General features: G+C 46.0%; 1 protein-coding gene across 1 annotated transcript in view; it reads left to right on the top strand.

Annotated features, from left to right (window-relative positions):
- The window catches only part of LOC138481150 (TRPM8 channel-associated factor homolog), a 416,320-nt gene that overhangs the window by 195,786 nt on the left and 198,611 nt on the right, over window positions 1-21,923 (top strand). The window contains exon 4 of the mRNA XM_069613089.1: window positions 6,518-6,612. Within this exon, the coding sequence (XP_069469190.1) occupies window positions 6,518-6,612 (95 nt within the window). The remainder of the gene's footprint in view (window positions 1-6,517; window positions 6,613-21,923) is intronic.

Below are 21,923 nucleotides of genomic sequence, written 5' to 3'. Positions count from 1 at the left end.
ACTCCATCAAGCATTAGCCTCTGCTGATGCTTGTCAGACTTTCCCATTTCGAAGAAATAATATGGGAACAGCAAGAGATCCTCAAAGGTGAGGGTCTGCAGGAAACAGGGAAAGTGTTCCACTAACTATTTGACTGGAAGATTAGCTTGCAAGTATAAAAAGAGAACTGATTTAGAATAAGACCAACTCTAAATCCCACAAGCGGCTTCCCAAGATCAGGCTAACAGAGCAAAAACATGGGTACCAGGTTAATAACTTGCCAAGTAGACCGGGAGCTCTGTAATGTTCCCCCCGTAGCTGCAAGCACCAGAGATACTAGCACTTCATAGCTCATTCTGGAATCCCAATATATAAAGTGGTATGGTTAAGTCCCACAGGTTCTTACCCAAGTACAGATGCCTCCCTCCCATTCCACTGAGAAAAGCCCACCTCAGGTCAACCTTGGTCAACCAGCACACTACTGCAGCAAAAGAGCCACCACACCAGCTGCAGCCCCTATGTAGCAAGGAGGCCCACACTATTGCACCAAGCACCTACCGTGGCATGGCACGGCATTGGGGACCACCATCCCATGCCACCCAACTGCCAGGACACAGGAGCAACTCGGGGAAGAACTGGGCACTCCAGCAGAGCCTAGGTTGGGGAAAAACCCCCAGGCCATCCTCCATAGGCTCGCCAATAGTCCAGTCCTGGGGGCCCTAAACGAAGAACAGCGCTCATGGGATAGTATAAGTGCAGCGCTCAACAAAGATATACGTGGGATGGGCCATTGATTTTTTTTTAGTACCTGCGATAGATCCCCTAAAACATGAACGTGTCCCCAGCGTCTGAGAAAGATAAGCCTTGGTCGAGGGAGCATCTGAACAGTTAACCGCAGGCTTATCATCAGACCCATGCACTGGGGTGGGCGGACTCCATGGATCACAGCACCCCTAGAACATGTCATGAGAAGACAAAGGGCAGTGAATATGGCTAGAAAAGTGTGCACAAGGTAATACATACATACATACCAAACAAAATGCACTCAGAAACCAACAAACATGCACTCTAACACAGAGAATGTGCAAGCAGAACATGATACAAATATATGAAAAGGGGTGTGGGGTAAGCAATTAGAAGCCCCTTATGATTCCAAAGAAAGTCAGGCAGCTCCTCATCCGCAATTGCTGTTCCAGTTACTGTAAGCCCTAAGGCCACATATGGGACAAGCAATGACAGGGTTTGTGAGCTGACATATTAGATGGTATTATACAAGGTTACTTAAAGACACTGGGCCTCATTACAGGGTAGGCAGTAAGGGATTACCGGCACCGGTAAGGGCACTGGTGCCGGTAATCCCTTACCGCCCTACTATGAGGTCCCTTAGCGGGTCCCTTCCCTAACGCCTGGTTTTACCAGGCTTTATGGAAGGGACCCGTTGAGGGACTTCAGAGCTAATAACGGGCCCGCTAATAGTGGGCCCGTTATTAGCTCCATCCCCATTCCCATTGAGCCATATGGGGGCTCAAATGGGAATGGTGCCCGGAATGGGGACTTACCGGGTCCTCCAAGGTCGGAATGACCCGGTAAGTCCCTATTCCGGGAACACGGACCCGGAATGCGGTAAGGGGGTAGCCATGGCACTAATAGCGCCATGGCTACCGCCTACCGTGTAATGAGGCCCAATGGCATGAAATACCACTTGGGATGCCAGTAAAGCCCACAAATGTTGCTGATAAAACGGGAACATGAAAGACTATAACAGCAAAGGGGGGATCACTTGATACATTAGACTCTTGGAAAGGGACGAGCAGATATCGAGTTCATATGAAAGAATGGAAAAAGCCATTGACAGAGGAGCATGGCTAAACAGCGCACCACACCTGACAATCATTAGGGAACCAAGGGTTGAGGTGCAGGGGATAACCAAGAATAGACTCCACGAGTGTGCCAAGGAACAGGAGAAGGGAAAACACAATTACTAACACAAAACCTTCTCCAAATGAGGCGTGTCTAAAAGAACAAGTTTACACTGTAGAACAGAGGAAAGCCAAAGAACCATAGAACACAGACACGCTGGGTTGCACACAAACAGGAAAGAACTAGAAAGTGCTGAATTGAACACAGAGGAAGCTAGAAGGTGCATCCTAAAGCAGTTCCAAAAGAGGAGAGAATAGATAAATGTAGTAGTGATGGTATGATAAAAATCAGCATACCTATAAAAATATGGTTGGTGTATAGCATAGCTATACATTGGAGTCGCTATCTTAAACTGGGCTCTCTCACATCACCAACACAATACATGCTACAGAATTCAGCTGCGCGTCTAATTAACTAGACACGCCGATATCAGCATATGTTGTGAGCATATCACATCAGTGCTATGGAACCCCAATCGGCTGCCTGTCAATTTCCAAATCAGATCAAAGTCACTGTGCATGAGCCACAGAGTCTTCTACAGGGATGTCATTTCACCAAAATGCCAGGGGTAGCGAAGTGACATCACACGACCCTTGACCCCCTGATGACATCACAGGAGGTGATGTCATTTGACCCCGACCCGAAGTGATATCGCGGAAGCGATGGAACACGACCTTTCACCCGTTGACAAAACAGGAAGTGGCATCACATAGCATTGTACACTACGAGAAATATGGTTATGATATCACTATAATGTGATGTACATTTCATACAAGAATGGATCGCCATATGTATCATTAAGATCAGTGTATATAGGCCCATATTACTAAATTACTGTGAATGCAAGCAGACGTCCATGACCAAATGATAATGATGTGTTATTATATAGCACTTACGCTTAAGCGCTTTATATAGAAAAAATGTACACCCAATATCACCCAACCTGTGTTGGTACTCATTTATGAACCTCAGAAGGATGAAAGACTGAGTTGAGACATTTAAGAACAGACTAAATCAGGGACTCGCCCCCCCCAAAGTGTGACTGAAATAGACCGTTGATGAGTCTAGCAATTATTGTATAGAATTCCAGAAAGACACATTATTTGGTATTCCTATTCTTTCTTATTTAGGTTCAGTGCTGAAAGTGTTAGACTTGTGGCACTCGTGTTCTTATTTTTCTTTTTTTTTTTAAAGGGGCCTGAAAAGGAAAGCCAGCCACTCCAGAAGTAAAGAGCCACATGGTGCTGATCACAGCCCAGGAGCTTGCATTACAAAAAAAAAAAAGTGTTTTTCTTTTTTTTTTTAGACAGAGGTTGCAAGGGAGATCCGAGAGGTCGCAAGGAAGACCCCAGAGGTCGCAGTTGCGACCCCTGGTGACCCCTAAATGACGTCCCTGGTCTTATATGTCTGTTGGTCTCTATTCATCCAGGAAAAATGTTCAAAATATATGTCAGTTATTCCTCTGAGATCCACAAACTCGCTTATGTTGTCTTCAGGTGACTGTAAATTCTTCGTAGCAGCAGTGATCTGGTGGAACTCCCTGCTCATCCCCCAGAGCAGCCGCCTCGAATTTAGGAGAGACTTGAAACTGTTTTGTTTAAAGGCTATCTGGCTTATCACGAGTTTGGCAGTAACCCTTAAATGTGGCAGTAACGCTATTACTGCCCCATTTAAGGGTCTGCCAAATCACGGGCTTGACATATTTACCTCCAGCTCTGAGCTGGGGGGCAAATCTGCTGCGATTTTGCCAATTTTGGAAACAATTGCCGCCGCTTTAATAGCGCTGAACATTCCCCATTGGGCCCAATGGGGAATGGGGACTTACCGTTTCGCCAAACCGTGATCCGGCGCTAATAGCGCCGGGGGGGTTTGATGATAGGGCTAATAGCCCTGGCGGTAATACCGACGGGGTTAGCACCCAACTCGTGATGAGGCCCAATCATCTCACCACTGTTTTCCCATCGCAACTCAGACTCAGAGCCAGTTGATCTCCCTAGTGCCACAAGCCACTTCTATCCTGCAAGTGCACCCTATAAAACCATATAATATACTGCAACAACACATGCTAATGCACCATTTTTGCTGGAGAACTTAATAGCCCTGAATTCATTTAGTACAGTAGGGACACAGTGTTGGCTGGTCCAGTTTGAAATCTGGATGTTCCTTATTCTGGATCAGGCTCCTAAATAATATATCATATGGACCTCCCACCCGTAGATGCAACATGATCCAGCATATCCAAAATACTATAAGGCAGCCCCTTAGGTTGGAGACCTGCCCATCTCGGGCTTCATCACGAGTTGGGCGCTATTAGCCCTACCGCCAAACCCCCCAGTGCTGTTAGCGCCGGATCACGGGTTCGATGGAAAGGTAAGTCCCCATTTCCCAATGGGCCCATTCGCAAATTTCCCATTCCCCATTGGGCCCAATGGGGAATGTTCAGCGCTATTACCGCCGGCGGTATTACCGCCGCCAGTAATAGCACAGAGAATCGGCAAAATCGTGACGAATTTGCCCCAGCTCAGAGCTGGGGGTAGATCCACCAAGCCCGTGAATTGGCGGACCCTTAAATGCGGCGGTAATAGTGTTACTGCCACATTTAAGCGTTACCGCCAAACTCGTGATGAGGCAGTTAGTCTAGACCCCGGCAGTATATATATTTGAAAAATGTAGCTTGATTGAATTTATGGCCTGGGCCTGGATATCCTGGAAGATGCATGGCTCTTCATACTAGGCACCATCCTGAGGGTGAAGATCAACCTCAACGACAGAATAATGCAGTAAAGGTTCAGCTTCCGGCAAAACTGGTCTCCAGTAAAATTGCAAGACCCAGTCTGCTGAACACATCTCAGCGCTGGACACAGAGGATGGTGATGGAAGGGTGGGAGGAGGTTTTTGAGAGGATCAATATAGTGTTGGGAACCCAGTTGGACCCTTGTTAGTACTCATTAATGTGGCCCTGTAGCAATCAGCTAACTTGCATAAGCCACACAGAAAAATTGGTCTGGAAAGCCCCAAGAGTGGCCGAAAAGGTGATACTCAGTCGATGAAGAGACTGAAGGCAGTGGAATGGGTACGGGGAATGTCCTGTTTAGAAACCTTGGAGAGGGTGCATGATGTACAAGGGAAAAATAAACGGTCAATAGAGGAGTGTTGCAAAAATACCTGCACTCAGATGTTACCCATGCTTATTTCCCCATCTGGTGTCCTCTGGCACCTATAGCCTGACTGATCCACAAAGCTCCCTGTGGCTTGATGTAGCTACTGAATGACATCCTGTGTGATTTGATTGCTGTGATACTAGATTATTGATATTGATATTGATATTTTATTTCTATCGTGCTCGTACACAAGTGTTTCAGTTTTACATTGTTACAGTGAGACAGATTAGACTTGAGCAAAGTTACTTTTTTGTAGAGCTTTCTGTCACAAAATGTTCTACAAAAACTAATGTTTGTTTAACAAAAATAAATCTTTTAAATAAAAACAAATTTTCTGGGAACTAAATCCTCAGGAAAGGCCAAGTAAGGCCTTTTATACCCAATTAAGGTTTTTGTCCCTCGTGGACTTCCACCCCTGCTGTCCCTAGTGAACCCACATCCCCGCTGGCCCTAGCGACAGGATCCTAGCAGGTTCTATCCCTTTTTCCCTAGTGGGGTTTCATCCATGCTGTGTGTGGCAACCTTCCTTGATGTCCTGTGCTGACCCCAGGCTCCATCCCTGCTGTCCCCGGCTAGCCTCCAATCATGCTCCAGTGGAAGTGTCTGGATCCTGCATATTTATTAGGCAACCAGCTGCACTGTGCTGAACTGCCTGCCCAAATGCACACGCCTCTTTGTAAAAACATGAACCTGGATTTTGAGCAGCATTAACCACAGAATCATTATATATGGTACACTTTAACCCGCTTCACATTAGAAATTGAGTCCAATGTTGATTTGTCTTGCATGCAGGGCTTTGATCTTTCCAACCACTGTTAATATTGATGTCGTGTCATATCTCATTTGCATTCTAGTGCACTAACAGAGAAAGCGGGAGTGTGCAAGGTGTGCACATGGCACTTCAATGTTTTGTAGTAATTGTTTGACGTTAGAATAAATTAAAGGAAGGCATGTACCTCCCCAAGTTGTCTCTATTTTCTGTTCCACATGTTTTCAAAACAACTCTACAACCTGTTTCACTTTTGAGAGGCGAAACAGAACATTGCACTGGATTTGAGAATGAGGATGGGTTGCTGTGCCAGATCCACAATTGTGTTCCTGGATAGCACGGCCCACTTTTTAGTCATGCCTGTTTCTTGTGGATACCTTCAGTGTTGTTGAATATCAGACTTCACTCAAGTTCTACTACCAGGAGGTTAAGCTGGCCTTTGGTTGCTGATTATTAAATGATGACTATTGCATGTAAGCGATGGCTGCAGCAGTGTCCACATCTCTCTGGATCTCGATTAGAGAATTTCCCACCTTTTCCCCATTGGAAGAACATTGAGCATGATGGACCTGGTGTCATTGGTCAGATGTACTAGTAACATAGGCCCACAGGTCAGATAGACTTCAAGTTGCTCTGTGTGTGCCACAGAATATCACAACACCTCACCCAAGTGTCTAATTCATTCCAGGTTCTGATGCTTGGAGGAGTACAGGGCTCTATCTGGCACCAGGAAATCCTGCAACCATAGAGTTTCCTGATGATGCTCTCAGCGCTGGCTTGCAGGTAGGAACGTTTCAATACTGTTTTTCTTTTGTCGTAGTATCCAATGTATGTATCAGTGACAAGACAAGACGAGTTCGGAATAGATGTGGAACTGAACATACAGAAGTACGTGTGTAACTAAGCACTATGGGGTGGGTTCAGTTAATTTGCAGATGCTCAGTCTGCCACACTGGCAGCACTTTCAACTGGGACAAATGCATACTTGCCAACCCTACCAATTTAGGCAGTAGGCTACTGTTTTTTAAGCAGTCCTACCGCCTACAGATTTAGGTGACAGATCCTCCTGCTTTTTTACAGTGGCAGGTAATTAATGTGACTCTAAGGCAATTCATCTGTCTGTGCAGTGGGCGGGTAAGTGATACGTTTGAGTGATGGGCTAAGATCAATCCACTGCCCTGACAGCTACTTGACTCTGCCCTGCGCTCTGGACGGGACAGGCCTTAGGTGAACCACCAGTAAAGGCAAGTTGCAGAGCGCACGGCCATCACACAGCATCTGCCTATCAGACGGAGGCGGGTATCAGTCTCCATGTTGTTCATCTTGCACTGCAGAAATAAATATGTACTGCCCATGCTGTTACTACAGAGCAGTGGCAAACGTTGCCTACCAGTTCTGTGTTGTTACCTTCTGTGAAGTTAGGTAATTGAATTTGGTGTTAAATTACCATTCACAATTATACATTTTAAACATTTGAGCATCTTTCTTTGTTGTTCTGTTTAATGGATTGTGCATTTTAGAATTCTCCAATGGTGCCAACAATGTATGTTTTGTAATTTTCTGTGATGTCATTGTTATGCGAAGCATTATTTTTCAAACATGAAAAATCCTACATCTTTTTGGTAACAGAATGTTGGCAAGTATGCAAATGTTGGGGCTTCTGCAGTGGTTATTGATATTTACCATCAATGAACATGTTTGCACCGCTGGATTAAGATTATACAGTTACTCACATAAGCAGAGGGGTAGCATGCATTATACACACCCTTCTGCAATCCCAGTTACATTTTTTATGTTTATTTATTTATAAAAATGTACCACGGTACAATACATTTACGTATAAAAAAATGTGGACATAGCAAAAACAAAGTTCAATCAAAACAATAACATAATATATGTACCAATGCTAAATAGAAAAAAAGTAGGAATACAGAACCAAATCTCTGGGAAAAACAAGGGAAAAGAATCTAAGCTTTAAAAGCCAGTAAAGTGGGGTGCAAAACATGGGGGTGGCAGGGCATTCCATGCACAGGGCAAAGCAACGGAAAAGGATCAGGTAAAGTAATGTTTTAGATATGGTACGGATAGTCTTAAAATGTCTCAGATACAAGTGGATCTTGACCCTCTGGATATGTGCAGTGTAGCAGTGATATTACTATTGGAATTATCATTATTTGTAGGTTTTTATACTGTGCCAGCTCACCACCACCGTGGTCTGAAATCTTGTCCGAGTTAAGGTGCAGTAAGTCCTTCCCAGCAGCAGCTGGACCTTAGTCTGCTTAGGATGCATTGACTGTAACATGGTGTAATATAAGAGAGCGATGCATAGAAGTATAAGCTGGTGCAGAGCCTGAGGAGGTGTGTAAGCAGGTGATCTATAGGTGGAGAGTGCTGTATATTCGATGTATATATATGTAAAGACTGGGTGTGTGATGGTCTCGAGAAGTGCTTGGGTAATCCTAAGTATATTATGTGCATGGTTGACCATGGACCCTTCCAGTGAATAGGCCAAGTCTTTTTAAAATGTCTAGATATATAGGCTGCCCAAGGCCAAGGACAAATGTCCTAAGTATTTGAGTTGCTTATGAGGTCAAATAAATGAAGCAGTTATAAAGGGTAAGAAAGAAGGATGATATAAGGAAGGGGAGAGGCGAAATGATCAGTGCCAACCCCTCCAATCTTTACCAAACCAAAGGTTTACACAGCCAACTTCATGTTGTGTCGTATCAAGCTAAGCTGGCTGACCCATTATCACTGCATTGTAGGTGATGCTGCAGGTTTTGCAAAATGCTCAGCAGTGAATGGGGAACCAGTGAGGAGAAATTAAATGTTATGTTACATGGCTTTTATACTGCACACATCACTACTGTAGTGGTCTTCAAGCATTGAAACATTGTCCGTGTGGGTGAACTGTGACCCCACCCAGGGTGTAAACCAAATCTTGGTCTGTGGGGTGAGAAGGAAATGGGGAGAAAGGTAAGCGAGAATTTGCACAGTGGGAGAAAGTCAGAGAAAGAACAGAAGACACAGGTGACAAAGAAAAGGGAAGATAACATAAGGATTGAGTGGTAGGGGTTTAATATTGGGGAAAAAAGACTGAGGGCCTGATCACGACTTTGGCGGTAACCCTTAAATCCGGCGGTAGCGCTATTACCGACAGATTTAAGGGTCTGCCAAATCAGGACTTCGGCAGATTTCGCCCCAGCTCTGAGCTGGGGGGGAAATCCGCCGAAAATTCGCCCTATTACCGCCGGCGGGAAATCTGCCGGCGGTAAGAGTGTGAATTTTCCCCATTGAGCCCAATGGGGAATGGGGCATTCCCGAATGGGCTCAATGGGGAATGGGTAATTACATTACTGCCGAACTCGTGATCCGGCCTAGGGCACGTGCAACAGGGCCGGGCGTGGCCATAGAACAACATTGGAAGGCACGTGCAGGAGTCCCTGGGAGGGGAAAGGTGGATTCAGTAGGCGGGGCTAAAGAGAGGAGCCAGGGCCAGCCTATATAAGGCCAACCCATCCACATGCCTCTGCTTTGTGTTGTTCTGCTTTTGCAGCCTACTGCTGTTCTTAACTGCGTATCCACATGATTCCAGCTGCTTCATCCCTGAAGACATCTTACCAGATTCCAGCATCTCCTCCACTGAGGGCGCTTCTTACCTGTGTCTAGCCGCTCCATCGCTGTATGTGTCTCTTACCTGATTCCAGCTACTCCATCGCTGTGAGCGCCTCTTACCTGAATCCAGCTACTCCATCGCTGTGCGCGCCTCTTACCTGATTCTAGCTAGTCCATTGCTGTGTGGGCCTCTTACCTGAATCTAGCTACTCTATCGCTGTGAGCGCCTCTTGCCTGAATCCAGCTACTCCATCGCCGAAGGCACTCTTACCTGCTCCCAGCTGCTCCATCGCTGGGCACGCCTCTTACCTGAATCCCATCACTTCCTTAGTAGGAGGCTTCTTCTCACCCGATCCGGGCGTCCAACTACCCAGAGCTCCACTTCGTTCCTTTTCTTTGCGATGTTTTCACCATGCAACCATGGAGCTGCACCGAGCATCCGTACTTTGTTCTTCACTGTCGCCCTTCTTCTGCAAGAGAAAAGAGAGAACAACAGGTTAGAATTCATAACAATAACGAATGCTTGGCCGCCATGCCAGTGCCTAGAGTTCCATTATAAAGGCCAATTTACCAGTTCCATCAGGCTCAAGGAACTCCCTGGATTTCTCCAAGATTCCGATCTGCTTCTTCATACCTATTGGGATGAGGTTAGACATTGCAAGAATTATTATTGAACAAGACAAAGACATTATAATAAACAAACTATAATCACAACCAAAAGACTTACCTTCTAAGTGGATTGGTTGCAGCCGGTCTGGATCAACACTTCCACGGACCAGTGAAGCAACACGGGCCACTCTACGTGCCCCTGTTACGATAAGCAGGATGGATAGCTCAACATTAAAACACAACAGGTGAGCTTGCATAGGAAAACGCTTGCACACTTTATTTTGGCACGAGTGGGTCGAGGGAAGTCACGACACCTCCACGCCATTCTCATTAGCTCTCATCTTCTCTCAGGGGCAATACCAGCATCTAGAACAGCAGGCTCTGCAGCAACCGGGAGAGGGAGGCGATCCAGAGGAGCCAAGTCGAGGGAGGGCTCCAACTGTGCCCCAATGCCCCCGCAGAGACCAGGGGAGCGTAACAGAATGCAAAGCCTCTCCGAATCTCTGCCCGGGCATTATGGAAACCTCTGAAACTGACCAGTCAGCCCAATTACTGGGGGAGCTGTGGGCTTAAGTGCATGCCTTAATACAAGAGACTAATTCCTTGAGGAGAGACCTCATTATAGCCTGAGAACGAACATGAGATCTGGCAAAGCAAATGCTCCAGGCACACGCAAGACAAGTTCCTTTACCCGGAATTACACCAACTCCTTTGCCACAGCCATCACCACCAGTGCAGGTGGTACTTCCAGGGGCAGTCCCACTGGCCCCACCAGAACGCTTCTTCGGCAACCCAAACAAATATGCTGTGTTCATGAACCAGTGCCGCCTCCACTTTTTGTGCCGACCAGGAGCCTTCCCTAACAACAGCGCAAGGGTGGCCTTTGTACTTTCCTATTTGGGAGGTTGTGCTGCTGATTGGTCCATACCATTAGTGACCCAGGATGATCCGATACTTCGGAACTTTGTGGAATTCCAACGGGAATTGCAAAAATTGTTCGCCAGACACACCGAACGACAAGCGTTAGACAACAAATTACTATCTCTTAGACAAGGAAACCATGACTTATTGACTTATATTGCCACCTTCAACCGCCTCATAGCACAGACTAATTGGCCGGAAGAGAAACGGACCACACTTTTTTACCGGGGGCTACGTGGTGAGTTAAAAGACATACTAGCTCAAGTTTTCAATCCACCCGAATGTTGTGCGGATTATATTATATATGATTATATCAACCGAACTGTGCCATTAGACCACCGATTACAAGACCGAAAAATAGACCGCACGAGGGCGGAAGGGAGATCGGTTTACATAGGGCCTCGGGATAATCAAACCAGGGCTCATGAAACCACTGAACCTATGCAAACAGGGGGATTACGAGCTCCCATTTCTAAGGCTGAGACGGAAAAAAGGAGGCAACAACACCTTTGTTTATATTGCGGAAAGGCTGGACATTTCTTGTGAGATTGCCCTATTAAACTCCCCAAGAGGATGGTAGGTGCCACAGACAATGGCAACGAAGAAAAAGAACAGAAGTCGGAAAACTCGGACATCCGGCAAGTGTAGGGGTCCACTTGTCAAGCAGAATCAAGAAAGTTGTACCGACCTCACACCTGGTCATTCTGGTGTTAATAACCCATCACCAACAACCATCAAGGGTACATGCTCTAGAAGCCTACATTGATAGTGGTGCGGTGGGAAACTACATCGATCAGGATTTGGCTGAACGGATAGGCCTTCCAATTCAGCAAAAACCACACTCGGAAGATATTACTGCCGTGGATGGCTCTCAGCTGTCTTCAGGGCCAGTAACTCAACAAACCGATAAGGTAATGCTGACATGTCAGGATGGTCATCAGGAAAGCATTTTGTTTGATCTTATTGGGGCCCCCCAGTTCCAAATGATCCTAGGAATGCCATGGCTTGAAACCCATAACCCAAGGATTGACTGGCGCACAAGAAAGCTGACCTTCCCAACTGAATGTGCAAAGAGGTTCTACCATAGGGACGTGAGGAAACTACAACTCAAGGGGAAACCCATCCTAGGAATTTCGGGTTCATTACCTTCCGAATATCAAGATGTTTTGGACATGTTCCAAAAGGAACAAGCTAATACCCTGCCTTCACACAGAATTTACGATTTCCAAATCGGTCTGGTCCCTGGAGCACAAATTCCCTGCAGCAGAATCCATGCTCTGACTGAGCAAGAAAATCAGCATCTAAGAACATATCTAGATAGGTACCTAACTAAAGGGTTCATCCGCCCGTCCAAGGCCCCAGCCTCCTCAGCTCTCTTCTTCGTGCAAAAGAAGGAAGGGGACCTCAGAACCTGCATAGATTATAGGGCGTTAAACCAAATTACCGTCAAGAATAGGTATCCTCTGCCACTCATCCCTGAACTACTTGACCAAGTAAAGAATGCTCAAATATATACAAAGTTAGACTCTGGGGAGCTTACCATCTGGTTAGAGTGAAGAAGAGCAACGAATGGAAGACAGCATTCTGAACCAAATACAGGCTTTTCCAGTACCAGGTCATGCCCTTTGGGATATGCAACGCGCCAGCTGCATTCCAGTTCTTTATGAACGATGTACTCCACAAACTGCTGGACATCTGTGTCCTTGTTTACAGCAACAATATCCTCATCTATTCAGCATCCAAGGAAGAGCACGTGGGCAATCAATGTAAGGGCCATTCTGGAGAAACTCTGTAAGAATTGGCTATTCGTCAAACTAGAAAAGTGTTTTTTCTATTCTATGTCACGGAAGTCGAGTTCTTGGGCTTTATGCTTACCCCACGAGGGGTACACATGGACACTCGTAAAGTGGAAGCTATTCTTCAATGGCCATCCCCAACATCGACCAAGGGAGTGCAGAGCGTGCTCGGGTTTGCCAATTTCTACCGGCGATTCATCCTGGGATTTTCTCAAATCGTTCATCCCATCACTTCTTTACTAAGAAAGAATAAAAAGTTTTCTTGGACTCCCGATGCTGAAAAAGCCTTCCAGGAATTGAAAGCAGCTTTCACTTCAGCAGCTGTTCTCTGGCACCCTCGACCCGATCTACCCGAAGTCGTGGAGACGATGCCTCCAGTGTGGCCATGGGGGCGGTGTTATCACAAGGGGATTTAGACACCGGGCAGTTACATCCATAGCATTTTGGTCCCGTAAGTTTACAGCACCTGAAAAGACTATGCCATAACGGACAAATAATTATTGGTGATGAAAGGAGCCCTTAAGAACTGGAGACACTATCTCCTGGGGGCTAGACATACTGTCACCGTTATCACAGATCACCGTAATTTGCAATATCTGAAAACAGCCAAGGCCCAGTCTACTCGTTAGCTTCGCTGGGCTCTCTTCTTCACAGAGTATGATTTTGTAATCACATACTGACCAGGAGTGCATAACGGAAAAGCAGACGCTCTGTCACCAATAGGAGAAGATAAAGATGCATTTATACCATCAGAACCAGTACCCATCATTCCAGAGGAACAAATTCAGAATCAGATCGCAGTCACTGCCTGCTGGGAAGATTTAAAGGTTGACCTCCAGTCTCAAATGGATCAAACCGCCCAACAAGAATGGTTGAACAAAGGAGACCAGTACTCCATCATGGACAATTTACCCTATTACCAAGGGAGACTATACATTAGAGATAAAAAAAACTCAAAACAAGATTATAGCCAATTACCCCGAATCATTAGTGGAGGGACACCCCGGGATTACTAAAACACGAGCCAAAATCAGGAAGAATTACTGGTGGCCAATCTGGAGAAAGGACGTGGCCCACTTTATTGCAACCTGCAGAGTTTGCGCACAGCAGAAATCCCAAAAGTCCAGTCCTGCAGGATTATTGCGTCCACTAAGTATACCACCCGTCTCTTGGCGTACATTATCCATGGACTTCATTACAGATTTACCTCCTTGCGGCGGTTTCAACACAATTTTAGTGATGGTGGATTTGTTCTCCAAGATGGCAAACTTTATTTAACTTTATAAAAGGACTTCCAACTGCTGGAACTCTGGCCACCGTGTTCCTAGAACAAGTGATCAGATTACATGGTTTCCCTTCAGTATTGATTTCTAATCGAGGAACACAATTCGTCTCAGCCTTCTGGAGGAGTTGTTGCAAGATTGCACAGATTGACCTTCGCCTATCCACCAGTCACCACCCCCAGACCGATGGTCAAACTGAGAGGACTCATCAGACGTTAGAGCAATACCTGAGATGTATGCGGCAGCAGACAGAAGGATCCTGGAAGGACGTTCTTTGGTTATCTGAGTTTGCTTACAATAACTCTATCCACACAAGTACAGGACAGACCCCATTCTATATCATGAATGGTCGGCATCCTCGGACGTCCTCCTTTGACCCACTCGATGAGCTAGAAATGCCGGCAATCACCTCACTACATAAAACTATTACTCAAACCCTCAAGGAAGCAACCAAGCATTTAACTAAAGCCAAGGAACAGCAAAAGAAGTTTGCTGACAGGCATAGAAGGGAAGCTCCATATTACCAAATTGGAGATAAAGTATGGTTGGCTGCCCGAAATATACCACTCAAAGGACCTTGAGTCTTCCGTCCCAGATATCTTGGACCTTATCACATCAAGGCCATCATCAACCTGACAGTAGTAAAAATAGATCTACCCGACAATATGCAAATTCATCCAGTAGTTCACGTTTCTCTCTTGAAGCCAGTGAAGCCTGAGACTAGGATCAAAAAACCACTCGAGCCTGAAATTATCAGAGGAGAATCTGAGTACGAGGTTAAGGACATTCTAGATTCAAAAATGGTACGATCAAAATTGTACTTGAGAATTCAAATCAAATTACTTGAGAATTCAAATCAAATTACTTGAGAATTCAAGTATTCACTCACTCAAAGTATTCACAAACAAATTAAATGCAATTTTATATGCTATTAATGAAACCCCCGAAAGTATGACCTTGCTGCTTCCTGCTCAAAAAAAAAAATATGAACTCTACTTTTGGTGTAAGCTTACAGATAAAATGGGAACTTACCCATCGTATTCTGAATATAACCAATTTCGCAGAAAGTGGGGTGATCGTGCATTTTATTTGACTCAATTTCCCTCTGCGGTGGGTAGAAATCTTCTAATCCGTTTTCGTTTGAATCAATTTCGAACTCTATCCAAAACAAAAAATTGGAACACATCATTTCAGACCGGCTTTTCTACTGTATGTCGATTTTGTGAAGCTCCGGAAACAGATGAGACACTTAAACATGTGGTCATTGCTTGTCCCTTTTTCTCACCATTCCGTAAAAAAAACTTCAATTTAAAGGCTCAATTCCAAACAGACATTAGCATGGAAGCACTTTGGAACCGTTGTATGTGTAGTAATAGTTTGTCATTCAATTTGAAATTGATAGAATTATTGTCAATTATTGAAGTAAAACTAAATGAATTTACTACACTTTCAATATGAGAATTCGAATTTGATATATTAAGCACAAACTGTGGTATGGAAATATTATCCTTACAAATGTCAAGTATGTTTTTAACTCATTGTTAAATTGTTATTGTGCTGGATGTTTTAATCTTTATTTTTTATTTTAATGATTGTAAAGGTTTGTATAAACCAAACACAATAAAAAAAAAAATAAAAAAAAAAAATTGTACTACTTATTCGATTGGAAGGGTTATGGACCTCAAGATCGCACTTGGGAGCCAGTGGAATGTATCCATGCACCTCGACTAATCAGGCGGTTTCATCTTAACAACCCCACCAAACCTAGAGCGGGGAGGGGAACGCCCGTGGGATGGGCCTTGCGGGGAGTGCTGCCATGGCCACAAAACTAAGGGTCAGTCTTCCCTCATCCCCAGGGTCCAAATGTACCCAGTCCTGGCGCCTCTGGCACCAGGCCCATATAAAACTGTGCCTATGGCACGTGCAGCAGGGCCGGGCGTGGCCATAGAACAACATTGGAAGGCACGTGCAGAAGTCACGGGCGGGGCAAGGTGGAGCCACTAGGTGAAGCTAAAGGGAGGGGCCAGGGCCAGCCTTTATAAGGCCAACCCATCCAATGCCACTGCTTCACGTTGTTCTGCTTTTGCAGCGTAACGCTTACCGCTGTTCTTACCTGCGTATCCACTTGATTCCAGCTGCTTCATGCCTGAAGACATCTTACCAGATTCCAGCATTTCCACCGCTGAGGGCGCTTCTTACCTGCTTCCAGCCGCTCCATCGCTGTACGTGTCTCTTACCTGATTCCAGCTACTCCATCGCTGTGAGCGCCTCTTACCTGAATCCAGCTACTCCATCGCTGTGAGCGCCTCTTTCCTGAATCCAGCTACTCCATCGCTGTGCGCGCCTCTTACCTGATTCCAGCTACTCCATTGCTGTGAGTGCCTCTTACCTGAATCCAGCTACTCCATCGCTGTGCGCGCCTCTTACCTGAATCCAGCTACTCCATCACCAAAGGCGCTCCCACCTACTCCCAGCCGCTCCATCGCTGGGCACGTCTCTTACCTGCATCCCATCACTATCAGAGTTGGAGCCTTCTTCTCAACTGATCCGTGCGTCCAACCACCCTGCAACCGCGGAGCTGCATCGAGCATCCGGACTTTCGTTCTTCACTGTCGGCCTTCTCCTGCAAGAGAAAAGAGAGAACAACAGGTTAGAATTCATAACAATAAGGAATGCTTGGCCGCCATGCCAGTGCCTAGAGTTCCATTATAAAGGCCAATTTACCAGTTCCATCAGGCTCAAGGAACTCCCTGGATTTCTCCAAGATTCCGATCTGCTTCTTCATACCTATTGGGATGAGGTTAGACATTGCAAGAATTATTATTGAACAAGACAAAGACATTATAATAAGCAAACTATAATCACAACCAAAAGACTTACCTTCTAAGTGGATTGGTCGCAGCTGGTCTGGATCAACACTTCCACAGACCAGTGAAGCAACTCGGTCCAATCTGCGCGCCCCTACTACGATAAGCAGGACGGATAGCTCAACATTACAACACAACAGGTGAGCTTGCATGGGAAAACACTTGCACACTTCGTTTTGGCACATGAGGGTCGAGTGAAGTCACAACACCCCCACGCCATTCTCATTAGCTCTCATCTTCTCTCAGGGGTAATACCAGCATGCAGAACAGCAGGCTCTGCAGCAACCGGGAGAGGTAGGCGATCCAGAGGAGCCAAGTCGAGGGAGGGCTCCAACAGTGCCCCAACAAACCCGTAGAGACCAGGTGAGCGTAACACTAGGATACTAGCCTGGGGCATTTCTACTAGTATAAGTGCATGTCAAAGAGTGGGGGAAAAAAAGGGGGAGCAGGAGAGGAACATACAAGACAAAAAAGGTTGGTTGGTCTTCAGTGCACCTATGCATGCAGGCATAACCAGCTAGTGAGGGGAGATAGAGGAGGATAGGACAGACAAACATGCTAAGCCTAGTAAATTCAAGATCGTGGAAGTGCGCAGACAGAAGTGTGAGGGAGGGGGAGAGAGACAAGTGCACCCAGTCCAGCAGGGGCCAGGGTTAAGTGCAGGATGGGTGGCACTCGCATGGAACTTATTCCGAGTGCAGTAATTAAGGCAGAGTGTAGAGACCCGGAGGCAAGGGCAGGACTGGCAGGGGAACCTGGGACCTGTGACGCTCTGGAGGTGCACCAGGCGACCATTCAGTTGCTGAACAGATTGGGGAAGAGAACGAGGGATGTAAGCAGGAGAGAAGAGAAGGAGGTTAGCAAGGGAGAGGGAGAGAGAAAGAGGAAGAGGACTGTCTTGAGGAATTCCCAGAATTTATGGACATCCGGCTCAAGATGGAGAGGGGTAAATGGCTGTTCCAGAGTGAGGCACCTGCAGAGGATAAGGATCTACCCCCAAATCTCTGTTTGGAAAAACAGCTCACACGCAACAACCTTTTTTGTTGGAGGAGGCTGAGTGGTGGGCTCTGGAAGGAGAGTATTTAGGAGGAGGGCATTGTAGATAGTAGGGGCCCGTGCCCCAGAAAGCCATGTGGACTATGCAGAGGGACTTGAACTTGATATTTGCAGCCACGGAGAGCCAGTGGAGGTATTTCAGTAACGGAGAGATGCAGTCCCTGGGCTTGAGGCCAATGATAAGTCTCAAAGTTATGTTCTGGATAAGTTGAAGAGGTTGGAGAGTAGAGGTAGGAAGATTGAGAAAGTGACTGTTACAGTAGTCAAGCCTGGACAGAACCAGTGCTCTGGAGACAGTGGGCCTGTGGGGGAAGGTGAGAAAAGGTAGAATACCTCTGAGGAGGTGCAGCTGGTAGTGGGGCTTTCAAGACATTTCCGAGATGTGAGAAGAGAGATATTGAAAAGCAAACTGTCAAAGCTGGCACCATATTGAAAAAGAACTGGGTGAACTGCTTTCTTTTGGCACTGTTTAGTTTGTGCACACAATCCTGTAAGGATCATCATTTATCACCCGATGAGGAGGTAACAGGGCAGCAAATGCATACACCCCTGTCTCCCATCAGGACAGCATCCAATGCTCACAGGGCTGCGTCTGTTCTAAGGGGACGAGTTTAAATGCTATCTTTCTGCCTTAACAAAAGCCTTAAAATGTAGCTCTCAACAGATGGCACCACTGCTGTCAGAAGAAACAACCTGCGCTGCATCTGAACAACTGATGCCACCACCTCTCCAGCTTTTTCCAGGAGATTTGATTTATGTAAATAATGTTCGTCGGTGGAGTGATCCTAGATATAACGGCTCCTTTATGGCCGTCTATGCTAACTCCACTTGAGGTAAAAGTACGGGAGTTGCGGTGTTGGATACATCTTTTGGATGTCCGTAGAGCCCCCCATGCTGCACCCCCCGCTCAGATTGAGTACATTTCAAAGGTGTGAATACTGTGGTAAAAATGTGTTTCATTAAATGGATAAGATGTTTTCTCTGATGTACATATACAATTCCTATTGCCCTAGTATATGCTACCATTGCCTCTCTTCTACTCTTTTCATTCTTTGCAATCTATCTACCTTCATCTACCAATACGCTGCTATGTACCATTTGCACATTTTTGGCAGGGGGTTATCTGTACTCCTACCCTCTATTTGGCAGAGTAGAAGCACCCCAGCCAGGATTCTCTGTATGGTAACGTTGGGTGAGCAATCAAGGCTTAAGCTCTCAGGAGGTGATGCAGGCTGGTTCTTAAGTACAGTGCAGTCCCCATGCCCCCACAAAGGAATGTCCACACTCTATGTTAGTGATAACACAGTTCTTTATATAAATAATGTTCAAGTTATACACACCCACTAACACCTTCCCAGCCTGTGGACCTGATACCTTGGAGCCTTTAGGATTCTTTTTCTGTGTTTTATTATTGTGGAGCTCTCCATCCTGATTTTCTACAGGGGCGCGTTGAGATGGAGAAACAATGGTAACCTGGGTTGCTGAAGAATCCTATAGCTGCTTGCCTTGAAATGTCTATTCTTTTAAGAATGAGCCTTTGGGTAAGTAAGCAGCTGAAGATACTGTGATCTTTAAGGGGTTGAATTGATTCCCACGTTGGAGAGATCTGTCTTTCTAATTACTTTTGTCTTTTTTCTCTTTTTCGTAGGTTCTAGGAATTTGGGAAAAGAACTATGGCTGCGGATGGCTGCGAAGTTACTCAGGATGAGAAACGTTTTTAACGTAAGATCGCCAATACGAAGTAACTGCAGCCTTCAAGGTGGAGCGTGGTAACAACTGTGAGGTGTGAAAACTTGAAGAACCTTCAGGCACGTAAATGCTTATATTACATCTTCTCTGTTAAACTGTTGAGTTCGTTTTTTAATTAAATACCTCTTGTGTTGTCTGCAGATTTTCGGGAAAGCTGAGGAAAAATCCTTTGGAAGATGCAGTGTCTGCGGATGAAACTTCTGAATGAAGCGGCTCCGACTACAAGCGAAAACCTCTGACTGAAGATGCTGCGGCTGTGAATGAACTTCTGACTGAAAATGCTGCGGCTGTTAGTGAAACGTCTGACTGAAGATGCTGCGACTGCGAGCGAATAAATGTTCTTAACTGAATAGAACAGCGTCAGAGATAAATTCTGTCGGGCAAGCCTCTTCTGTGAATTATAGAACTCTGTAGCTTTTCGTAAAAGTAATGTCTCTGTTATCTTCTTTTTATCAGGTTCTGTGAAGAGAAACACTGGTAGTGTTACCCGCTGTTAGCGGAGCAGATGTGGAGCAGATGCGAAGCACGTGTTCCAGCAGGGGCGGGGCTTAAGTAGCTCCCTCTGCAAATAAGAATAAAACAGTGCTGCTACTTGTAAATGGTTTTTGTGGCGGCCATTTTAGGTGTATGAAATTACTGTTGAACAACACGGGAGTCTATGGAAGTTGATGCTGTGAATGGTGCAAATGCCATATGTGCCAGGCTAACACCCATCTTTGACCTGCTGATTGATATAATGTACTCTGCCTAGCCTGAATGCCTGAATAAGGACTATGCTCACTGACTGGGTTCATGACTGTCCCTACCAAAGACACAGTTCTGTGTGAGGATCCCCTGGGCAACCTGTAAATAAAGTATATTGACAAGCCCAGTACATATATTGTTTTAGCAGAGTCTTGTTCCCTTCTAAAAATGTACATGGTTTAGCAGAATTATTTGATGGGTCGTCGACAGATCCTTCTTGAGTGAACTCCCTTTTAAAGAAGGAGCCACGAATCATCGAGATTCCTTGAAGAAAAGGAGAACAATGTTGTTGAGGCAGCAGCTTCGGTCCTTGCGGTGCTCGTTGATGATCGGTCGTGTACGTCCTGCGAAGATGAGGCACACGTGGCACATCGATGAAGAGAGTTAGTTGCCGCAAAGTGTTAATGAAGAACGTAGGCCCAGCAAGGGCATCAGGTTGTTGGCGTTTGGTGTCAGTGATCGAGACGTCTTTGTAGACTTCGAGTGGCAGGAAACCCACTGGCGGATTCTCCTTGGTTCGTCGGCAACCTTGACTTTCTCCACCGGGACAAAGCGGTCAATGTTGATGAGCAAGAGAGTCCTTGATTTCAAAGTGTGTTAGGCAATGGAGCATTGTGGCTCCGGTCGATGAGGTTACATCGGTCCTCCAAACCTCGGTCGACGGTGGCGGTCGTCGATGGCCTCGATGTCCTGGCTCTTCGCTTCAGATTTCTCGGCGGTCCCCATCTTCTGTTGGCAGCCTTTCGATGACTGACTTCCAGGAGCCTTGGTGAAGGTTAGCTGGTGCACGATGTTCCCTCGTAGCTTGGGAAGAGGTCCCCTAGCCAGGCCCTCTCTTGGATCTCTTGGATCAGTTCTTGGAGACATGACAGCTTTCAGATTGCATTGAAGGAAAGCAGCAGGAAAGCCTTCTTCGTCCAGCTGGGCTTCAAGGTAAGCATCAAGTTTTGACTTCAGCTTCTGAACAATTCCAGTAAGTGAGAGGTCCCCAGATATACTGTTCTGTCTCTCATTCAAACTGCTGTGCCAGGCACAGGCAGCCACTCATTCAGAAGGGCATTCAGCAGGCAGGCAGCCAATCAGGCTCACAGTGCATTCAGACCATTCTTCTGCATCCAGAGACTCACAACAAGGAATGCAGATTGGGACAAGTACCCAGCCATTCAGCACGCCACACTGCATTCATACCAGTTTCGGGCAGGGCTGTCTCATTCATTGTGTCACACACCAGAAAGCAGACACTCATAACATGAAATGTATATTGGTCACACACTCCAAAGTGTTTTGTAGATGCTTGAGGAGGCTATAGGGAGAGATGGGTGTTGCCAGAAGCTGCATTTTGGAGGGTAGCGGATGCCTAGGTGTAGATTGCATTAGGAATGAAACACCATGCTAGAAAACAGCATCCATATTGAAAATCTAGGATTAACGCTGTGCTGCAGTTTGAGCAGTAG

This window comes from Ambystoma mexicanum, chromosome 5p (genome assembly GCF_040938575.1).
Source record: "Ambystoma mexicanum isolate Mex_15411 chromosome 5p, UKY_AmexF1_1, whole genome shotgun sequence".
Taxonomy (NCBI): Eukaryota; Metazoa; Chordata; class Amphibia; order Caudata; family Ambystomatidae; genus Ambystoma; species Ambystoma mexicanum.
This window is presented reverse-complemented; position numbering and strand designations above follow the sequence as displayed.